Source organism: Vidua chalybeata, chromosome 5, assembly GCF_026979565.1.
Source record: "Vidua chalybeata isolate OUT-0048 chromosome 5, bVidCha1 merged haplotype, whole genome shotgun sequence".
Classification (NCBI taxonomy): Eukaryota; Metazoa; Chordata; class Aves; order Passeriformes; family Viduidae; genus Vidua; species Vidua chalybeata.
Genome location: NC_071534.1, coordinates 57,899,800 through 57,910,460, shown reverse-complemented (window position 1 = coordinate 57,910,460; position 10,661 = coordinate 57,899,800). Strand labels below are relative to the sequence as shown.

At 42.6% G+C, this 10,661-nt stretch overlaps 1 protein-coding gene across 2 annotated transcripts in view; it reads left to right on the top strand.

The window, feature by feature from the left end:
* The first annotated feature begins 8,421 nt into the window (after nucleotides 1-8,421).
* Nucleotides 8,422-10,661, top strand: part of ABCD2 (ATP binding cassette subfamily D member 2) — a 38,923-nt gene continuing 36,683 nt past the window's right edge. For both annotated transcript variants that reach the window (XM_053943440.1, XM_053943441.1), the window contains exon 1: nucleotides 8,422-9,545. In XM_053943440.1, the coding sequence (XP_053799415.1) occupies nucleotides 8,622-9,545 (924 nt within the window). In that variant the 5' untranslated portion in view covers nucleotides 8,422-8,621. The remainder of the gene's footprint in view (nucleotides 9,546-10,661) is intronic.

Genomic DNA, 10,661 nt, shown 5'->3' with positions numbered 1-10,661 from the left:
ACCCTTACTCTTACTTTTTCACAGTATTGTCTAGATGTAAAGGAAAAAAGTGGGATTTTCATTATTTTTGACTTACTTGATCTGGAAGTTAGCAGTTATTTGTAGAATCCAGGAGAAGTTACATGGCAGCTCCAATTATTTATTTTTCAACATAATAAATCTTCTCCTCCTCAAATTATTTCTTGCAAATAAAGCTAATGACCTTTCAAACAGTCATAAAATAAAACATCAGTTCTTTTTTGAGGAGGGCAAAGTAAAAAATGAAATAATACCTGAGATGAATATGATTATATTTCCAATGTTTGCACATTTTGCCCTGACTGTCAATATTTTAAAAGTTTGAAATACTCAATTTGATTTTATGAATGATGGCATAATTTCAAAGAGTTTTATGACATAATTATTAATTTTTAAGAGGTCATAAGAGTGAGTTTCATAGAGCTTAGTTGATTCTCTGGGAAGTGAAGTAACTATAGAAAAAAGAGGCTTCCTCTATTTGTCAGAGACTGAAATTTAAAGATTTCACTTTTTTCTAACTTTTATAGCCACTCTTCAGAATAACTACATCTCATGTTCCTTTGTTAAAAAAGTATTATACAGGATCTTCTTCAGAACAGCTTTCCAACCTTCAGCACCAGAATTTTCCTCTCTGATATGCTTCTTCATTATCAGATCAGCTCTAGATATATGAGACATATCAAAGCAGCCCAAAGCAGTCTAAGAAAGCTTTTCTCCAGGGAGGCTGGTGTTGAAATGTTGACTGTGCAACTTTTGGCACCCAGCTTTGAGTAGGTCCTTACAGAACTCCTGTATAATCAAATAAGAGAGATGGAGGTCTTCTGATGGGTGACTCGAGCATTTAAGTTAGGCCCCTACTCTATGTCCCAACACATCCAGAGAGGAAGCAGCTAATTTAAACAACAAAACTGTGAATTCAAAGTGTGTGCCAACTCTGTCTGCAGCATTATTGCACCCTGAGGGTTTTGAAGATGCTTCTTTCCCTAAACACGTTCCCTTGAGTGAACAGACACTGCTTATGTAAAATCATACTCACCAGAGACAGCGAGAAACAGAGAGAAGATGCATTTCCAAGAAATTTCTTAGAACTAACTGCAAATAGTTCTCATGTTTCTTAATGAATCTTCCCCTTTCCAGCAAGTGTCCTACTCTAGGGCTCATTATAAAGGAAGGAATTACTAAAGAGATGAATGTTAAGTAAAAAATCCAAAACAAATCCAAACTGGTGACTCTCACAGTTAAGTTTAAATATTTTACAACATTACTGATTTTTTTTTAATGTTAATTTAACATACTTTAACTTTGATTTTTTTGTTTGATCTTAATATCCAGCATATTAATATCCAATCAATCGGTAGAAAACTGCATAAAAGATGTAGGGAAACTAAAATGCTTTCCCATCTCTATCCAGGGTGAGAATTTCTGGCACTTTTAAATACCAGGATACACTTATTTAGATCCCTAAATATTGACCTAATTATCTTATGCTAGGAATGCATGACTAAAAAAAGCCTGACTCTGTTCCAAGTGGAAGATTTTCTTTAGCAAATGCAGTGCTTAAACTTTGTTTACAGAGTGGCATGGCCTTCTTCCAGGCCTTCCATGGCCTTCTTCCATACTCAATGCTATTCCCTTTCTTGAGAGATCAGATGGAGAAATAAAGCAACACTGACCTTGTGGTGTTTTATAGTAACCTGGTTGATGGTTTTGCCCTAAAGAGTACTTTTTAAAAGATGGCTGTGATACTGCAAAATCATGACAGAGTCTGAGGAAGTTCAAAACAGAAGACAAAGCTTTATTTAAAAACAAAATTTCCCCTTTTAAAAGTAGTTCCTCTTGAAAGACAGATCTCTCTTTCAATTGATTTAATGAAAAGTCCTTCCCCTATTCACCTTTAAAGGGTGGAGAGATAGAAGATTGTAGAGAGGCTAAATAGTTTCCAAACACAGCAAACTGGCCAGCTCAGGGAGAAGCACCTAATCTACCTTGGTCGAAATTCAATGCCCAGCTGGGAAGAACACGGGATTGGATCCATGTGGCAAACCACCAGCCAGGACAGTACCACTGACAACAGCAGGTTGACACATTGCTATATGAAGCAGATGCCATTCTTAGGTGGTGCTATTTGGATGGAATAATTTTTTACAGAATGAACTCTCAAGGCAAAGTGCCATCCTTGGCTTGATGGAGAACAGTGCATGAGATCTGTTACAGAGTCTCATGCTGATAAACCTCACTTTACAAAAATAGTATTTCTATAGAGATTAACAAAGACCAAAGAATCCTCTGTGGATTCTCTGTAACCCCTCTAAGGGGTTAGGAAAAAGCTGAAGGATACCAGACTTGACTTAAAGAGACAGTCTTTAAATATAGCAAAAAGAAGGTAATGGGGGAAAACAAACTCAGATAAAAATAGAAATACAATTACAACAGGCCAGAAAAAAATTGGGAAACAACTAGGCAAAGTAACCAAATAAAATGTTTTTCTTCACATCAACTAGGAGCAAAATCTTTCTATAAAGTCTAAAGAGACAATCAATGGCCAAGGAGCAACATGAACACTCAGAAGAGACACAGATGTTATGGAAAAGTAAAGTTAGATGTTGTTCCTTGATGAAGAAACTGGGGAGAACTTCATGCAGGAATCCTTCCTGGGGAACTCAGTGACAATCTGTCCAAAGTGAAAATAACAGCAGATGAGGTCAAAATGATCTTACCAAAGCAGACTGAAGACCAGCAGAGCACCAGGACTACATGGTATTCAATGAAGAGTTCTGTAATGCAGCACTGTGGAAAGGACTTGAATTTGGAGTCATCTTGGAGACCAGAGGGTAGCAAATGTGACACAATTTTAAAAATAAGAATTTTGTGGTAAACTGGAAAGCTCATTTCTGCACAAAAAAAAAAAAAATAGCAGGAGTTATAATATAGGCCAGCATATGAAAAGCCAGTGGAGCTTCTATAGATGGAAGTTGCTGTAGAACACATGCAGAAAAGAGTGATTGCTGCTGTCTTGATGGATTTAATTAAGGCTGTTGACAACATCTGTTACTGAAGGTTTTAAGAAAATAAGGAACTTGTGAAATAATAGGGAAGGTCCTGCCATTGAATAAAATGCAAAAGAGAGGGAAAAGACTGTAGTTCTTGTTTTCATGCAGTCAAGCATTGGGGACTGATATGGAACAGAGGCTGACAAACTCCTGAATGGTATGGGAAAGTTGCAGGGTGAGGGGAGAAGGGAAGAGAGTGAGCAAGAGTGAAATTTGTTGTTGAATGCCTCTTCCAGAACAGGCACAGGTAGACATAAAGTGGAGCTTGTGGGAGCCAGGGTCAAATTAAACAGAAAGGAGTGTTTCTTCACATATTAAATGGTAAATCTGAGGAATTACTTGTCAGATGTTTCTATTTATGTAAGAGTTTACAGGATTTCAAGAGAAACTGAACAAGTAATTTTAAGAGTAATTGTAAGGAATGTTTAATAGAAAAACCTCCCAGTCTCACAAAATTCTCACCGCTTAAAATGGCAGAGGTTGGGAGAGTTTGAAGCTACAGCATCACATTAAATTGCAATTTTCTTGTCTCTTGGGTATCTGCTTAGAATGTTTGCTAGAGACAGAATACTGTGCTGGGTGAAGCACTGGCCTGTTTGCTTATTTTTAATATTTAGAAGTCTCTCAAATAAGAGTTAATAAGTAAACTGCAGTAGATGATCTTTTTGTTGTCATACTCAGCAGCTGCAAACCCTCAAATAAATTCTTGAGGCATGACAAAAGGATGGCAGCAGATCCCATGTTTGGGGTGCAGGAGTAAAAGAATGGTTTTTCTGGATTTATTCCCACCTTCACTTTGACAGAGTAGAACACTGACTCTGTGGTGGGCAGTACCAGTATTACCATTGTTAACTGACACCAGTGACATGATTTTACTGCTTATGCCTGTACTCTTGCACTTGGCATGTAGCTTGTTTAAGTAAAGTTTACAATGCACTTGAGAAAAGTTTTAATAAGGTAGCATTAGAATTTTCTTCAGATGATCTGAGAATAGTAACCTTTGCAGATTTAAAACAAAACCTGAAAAACATACATAACGTACTTGAGACTTCTGAAGGCATAAAAAAGGCACATCCTGGTTCAGCTGAATTATCTGTATGGAATAAGTTTAACAGGAAAGAGAACTCTAGATATTAAAGGCTTAGATATTAAAGCCTAAATATTAAAAGTGAAATTCCTTGTCTGAGAACATCACTCGACAGTTTACCATGCCTGCAGCAGCTGACATTGACCTCCACCCTTGCTTATTTCCCTCTCCCTCTCACTTCGTAAAGGGAAAACAACTTGTTTATATTTCTTTCTAGAGCTGTATTCTCTCTAGAATACCACTGTTCTCAGAAGTCAGAACTGTTAGTGATCAGCCTGCTATCGACTGTCCTGTCACAGAGATTACTTGAATCCCTTATAGATAAATTATTAAAACCTACAAGTCATGCAGGTTTCAAATTTACCGCAGCAAGTGTGTATCTCCCTAAAAACACAGTAAGGGAAAAAGGACTTCTGGTGCAGGAATGCACCCCCATTTACACCATCTCTGTGATGCTTACACTCAGGAGCCAAGCAACAGAATAGCATTTCCTGTTTCCTCTCTCTTCTCTTGTGATAACACAGCTCTGCCTAATCTGGGTATCCCTACAGCCTCATTAGAACCAAAAAGAGTTGGAATCAACTACTTGGTAGGATCAGGCCTGTCTCACCACACTGACATTTCTGCAACAAGTTTCCACACCTGTGCCATTAAAACTGAAGCTCTTGCTTGTCTTAGATCTCCAGATCCTAAAGGATTTACAGTGTCTGGATATTCCACTGAGGTATATGAATACAGCCAATAGCTTCTCTAAACCAGACTAAATAAACAGATAATTTCTGCTGACACAAATCTGAAATCAGAGGTCAGGGTATCTTATTACCCTTTTCTGATAAAAACATTAAATTTGCCTTGATGTTGCAAACTAATTCTGTGGGTGCATTTCTGTACTTATGTAAGTGATGACATTAAAGTAAATAGAAGGTTTGGAAATACTTCAGAGAAAGGTATTTACTTGAATAAGGGCTTCTATGTTCATACTCTGTTAAATCTGACTCAAATGAAATCCTACTATTCCCACACCACTGTACAAACATACAGCTCACAATTAAAGAAAAAAACAGATGTTCCTAGCTTACCATATTACAGTACATCATATTTTGGACATTATTTACAGTTCACTATTAGTAACTGAAAACAAGTACTGTGTGGATTCATGTTAAGTGTTTCACATACACTCATCCACATGAAACCTCTATGTACTGAATATATGACCTACACACATCTAAATCTTAAAGGTCCTAAATAGCAATGATTCAAAACACAGAATTTATATTTCTTTTTCAGTACTTTTATTTTTTATTTTGTATGTCCTTATGGCACAGTGGATAACTCCATAAGCAGCAAGGAAATTTCAGTTTACTACAGACTGATGTTACAGCTATTGGACCCTCTGTTAGGATCATATCAGACATCAGATAAATGGTCTTTTGCTTAAAAAATTGCACATATTTTTTTCAAACACTAAATCAAATGGTAGAAAAAATGATTGAGTAATGATTGATTATGATTATCTCTTGCATAATAGCCTGCATGTTCCAATTCCACTACCTTCATCACAACCACAAAGTTTCACAAGGATGTAGGGCTGGTGTGGGCACAAAAAAGAAGATAAAAAAGAGGCATCAGCTGCCATGATTACACTCTAGTTCCCACATATACAAACATTCATGGACTTTAGTCACCCTGATACTTATTGCTGCCATATATTCTTCCTCCTCAGTTCTTGGTTCCTATATTTAAAACATGCACACAACTTATTTTAATGCATTTGATTAATTAAAAACCAATAACTTAACAGTAAAAAAGGAGTTTCTCCTTATAAAGGATAAATCCCCAAATAGTCTGGATCTAATATCAACATCTCTCCAATTCCACAGCTTCAGTTACTCAAACTTATTTGATTACACATATCTCCAGAAGTTTATAATAAAGTCAGTAGAAAATGTGGAGACTACAGAGCACAGAACACTGCACCAATATGCAGTTTTGGCAGTTATTTTTCCAGTAATACTGGGAAGTGTTATTATGACTGAATGTAGTAAAATTCTTGCATTCAGCAGTTAAAAAGAAAAAAAAATTGAACACCTAAGGCCATGCTCCACAAAGAGGAGTTTGTGCATGGATTACTGAGCAGGATTGCGGCAGAGCAAAACTCTTGAGACAGCAAGAACAAAGAAAGGGGGTATTTAAAACAACAGTTCAGTCTTTTCTTCATCCTTTCAAAAGAAGGAAATACATTCCTTTTATTGACTGAAACACTGTGTGGTTAGATTTGCTTCACTTAAATGTTCCCACAGATCTGACTGTGGGGTGTACATCTGCACTAAGCACCAAATCACCAGAAGTTTCAGTCATCCAGGATCCTGTGAAGTGAAAGGTCAGCAGATACGCAGAACTGAAAGAGATCAACTGTCAACTGAAAGAGATCTGTGAACTTTCCCCTTGGTAAGAAAATGCTAGAGTAATGGAATATTGCAAATAGTTGTGGTTTGGCAAAATCTAAGAGTATGCTGTGCTACACACAAGCTAGTAAGGGAAGTATCCAGTGGAGAGCATGATTAAAAAAATAAGAAGCCATAAGCAAAGCAATTTCTTAGCCAGTGTATCTTGTATCTTTCTGCACTGAAAAATCTATTTTACTGACAAAATAATCTGCAGTGAAATCAGGCTTACCTACCAACTGAATCTCTTTGCACCACACTAGGTCAGATTTCGACATTTTTCTAGCTTTATCTTGAATTGTGCATTTATGAAAAAAAAACAAACAAAAAACAAACAAACAAACAAAAAAAACCACACCAAACAACTAGAAGGGCCTGTGTCCAGATCTCTGGCCTGTGCTCACTGGCAGAAATGTAATACACTTAAAGATTACCCTATATCCTCTCTACCTAACAGTCCAGACTACTATGGGCTGAATTTTTGCAACCTCCTAGGAAGAAATGAGAAATAGCTCTTCCTTGCTTCCTTCTTGTCCTGCTGCTCTTGGTCTGCTGGGCTTCTCAGAAGGCACCTGGATGTTTTGATAAGTGGTGTCTGATTTTTAAAAGCAAACCTCACTTGCTCTGAAATAAATTGTATCATTCCTTCATCCTGAAATTTGTGTTGCTATCTAAACATTATCACTGCACTCTGTTCAATGGGGGGTTGTTTGGGGTTGTTTTATAACAGCAATGTGACTTATTTAACACAGTATTTGTTGAGTTACTGTGAGGCACATGGCCCCACTCTCCATTTTTAGGGAAAAACCGGGTTCTTCACCACTGCCATAAACGCCTAGCATTATATTTTAAAACCACACTTTTATGTACACATTCTAAACTAATGCTTTATCATATACTATCTTACGCAATTACCTTAGTACTATATTTTCAAAGTGTATAAGTACCAGAGTATGTAAGCACTCTGATCCTCGCCCTGCAATTTCAGTACCTTTTCCAAACAAGTGAAGCAATAGAAATAAGTAATTAAGAAAACAGAAAAATAAAGCAACAAGACAACTGCCTTTACTATGGATTTCTTTGTGTGAAATTGGCCGGGTTTTACTGCAGGGACCGTGTGACTCTGTCGGGGTTATTTTGGGCTAAAAACGCTGCCAGTGCACAATACCGGTTTCCTTTCGGCGAGAGGACAGGAAATAAATTACGCGGTGTGCAGGCGCTGTCCCGGAGACGCCGAGCTGCCCGGCTCCCTCCGGCGGCCGCCGGGCCGATTTCCGACCCGGGGCTGCCCAAGGCCACCGGCCCGGCTGCGCCGCCCTCTGCCGCGTCGCTCCCGCACCGGCCCCCCCGGCCCGGGGAGGCTCCAGGAGTGCCGGGAGTGACGCGCTGCCCATCCTGCCGGGGCTGCCGCGGGACCCGAGCTCTCTCCGGCGCTGCCGCCCCCCGTGCCGCTCCCCCCGCGCCACTGGCGAGGCCGTGGCCGGAGGCGGAGTCTGCACCGCGGGGCAGGCGGAAGGAAAGGGCCGGCCGCAGCCAGGGGCGAGCCGGCGCGCGGCAGGGCCGAGCTCCGCGGACCCACCGAGCGCCGGGGGATCAACGGTGCGGCCGGAGCCGAGCGCCGAGAACCCGCCGGGGGACCCGCCGTGAACCCGGAGCCAAGCGCCGGGAGATCGGTGCTGCTGCCGCCGCCGCTGCGGCCGCGCCCCGAGCTATAGCGGTTGTGGCCGGGGCGGCGGCGCTGAGCGGCCGGGCCGCTGCCGCTGCCGGTGCCGCCCCGCGCGGCGCAGCCAATGGTGGTCGGCGGGGCGGGCTGCGCCGCGCGGGGCCGCGTTGTGCAACGCGCCGCGCTTTGAAGGCACCATCACCCCTGGGAGGCAGCGCTCACTCGGCATCTGTCACGGCAGGGCGGCCGGCGGCGGGCCGGGCCCAGCGCACCTATGAAGACCCGGTGGGACCGGCCTTCCCAGCGAGCATGAGCCACCCGCGCTAGGAGCCGCACGTAGCGGTGTCGAGGCGGGCAGGATGGCCCACATGCTGCATGCGGCAGCCCGGCGGGTGCAGTGGAGCAGGGCGGGCGCCGCGAAGAGGGCTGCGTGCCTGCTGGCCGCGGCGTACGGGCTGAAAATCCTCTACCCCATCATCCGCGGCCGTGTAAAGCGGGCGAGCGGCAGAGGCGGCGCGCACGATGAGAGGGGCCGGGCGGTCCCGCACCGCACCGGCAGCCGGGGCAGAGCCTCTCCGGCCGTGGACGCGGAATTCTTCAAGCAGCTGCTGGAACTCCGCAAACTGTTCTTCCCGAAGCTGGTGAGTGCCGAGCTGGGCTTACTCTGTCTCCACTCGTTTGCTCTGGTATCCAGGACCTTCCTCTCCATCTATGTGGCCGCCCTCGATGGAAAAATTGTGAAGAGCATTGTGGAGAAAAAGCCCAGGAGCTTTGTCTTCAAGTTAATCAAGTGGCTGATGATTGCAATCCCAGCAACTTTCGTGAACAGCACCATACGGTACCTGGAGTGCAAGCTGGCCCTCGCCTTCCGCACGCGCCTGGTGGATCACGCCTATGAGACCTACTTTGCCAACCAAACTTACTACAAAGTGATCAGCATGGACGGGCGGCTGGCCAACCCTGACCAGTCCCTCACCGAGGACATTACGATGTTCTCGCAGTCCGTGGCGCATCTCTACTCCAACCTCACCAAACCCATCCTGGATGTTGTGCTCACCTCCTACACCCTCATCCGCACAGCACGGTCCCGGGGGGCCAACCCCATCGGGCCCACGGTCCTGGCTGGTCTCGTCGTCTATGCCACGGCCCGTGTGCTCAAAGCCTGCTCGCCCAAGTTTGGCAAACTGGTGGCTGAGGAGGCTCACAAGAAGGGCTATCTGCGCTTCATACATTCGCGCATCATTGCCAACGTGGAAGAGATTGCCTTTTACCGAGGGCACAAGGTAAGGAGGAGAGAAATTGGAAGCACTAGGGTCGCTCCTGCAATGCTGGAGTGGACCCATGCTTCCCCTGATGCCCTTCTTGAGCTTTTTTGGGTCCCTCTGACATTTAAACTTGTTTACAGCTTGGCACTTCCCATTTCTTAGGAAATGCCATCTCACAAGCAGTGTCTGGGGGGAGCAGATCACAGTTCCCTTGAACTCTGACAGTGTTCTGGTTTTGCAGATGGATCTTATGCTTATCTAGAAAACTCATCTGCATTGCTGTGTTTTCCCCACCCAGTCCGTTCTGATTAACTTTTCCAGACTTCTTTTTTCCAACCATATGTACGAACCACCATATTTAATTCAGCAGAAATAGCAACCATGGCACACCAGAAAGTCTAGGGGGAAACTCTGGGATGGCTCTGAGCACGCTACAACCTTTGACACTCTTTCACATAGCCAAGCAAAGATGTAGTCACCAGTCTTAAAATAGCATAAGTACAGTACTTCTGCAATCACAGTTACATAAACTAGTAGCTTGTTTTAAAGCCACCTTATTAAGGGACTCTTCATATTTTTATTAGAAATAAATTTTGGCTGTAATACCTTTCAAACACGATTGGGAAAAGAGTTGTTTCATGCAAGGTGAAAATGAAAGCTGGAAACCAGCCTGAAGTATTACTCTTTCAGTTCAGGCAATGATTATATAACATTAATGGTTTATTTTTGTAGACACAGTCGTTCTCAAAAGCTGCCTGTAATAATGTTTTAAGTGCAGCTAATAAACATTTTCTCAATTCCCACATATATGGGCTTGAACTGAATACATATTGACTTGAAACTGTCTTCGACTTGTTAAACCTCCTAGGATAGTCTCTCTTTCCCCAGACTGCTTGCAAAAACAAGCAGTGTTTCAGGAATCAACTCTGCAACTTTAAGTCACTGAAGAGAATTGATCCCCAAATGCTTTTCAATATAATTTTCAGTTGCTGTGAAACTCTACAGCTGCAACTTTATTAAAAGGCTGTGAAATCAATCTTACATTGGTTGTTAGAATCAACTGTTGTGACTGCTATGTTGTTCCTGTAAGTATTAGAGATCTTAAAAGAGTTGAAAACCTGACAGAGTTCTGTC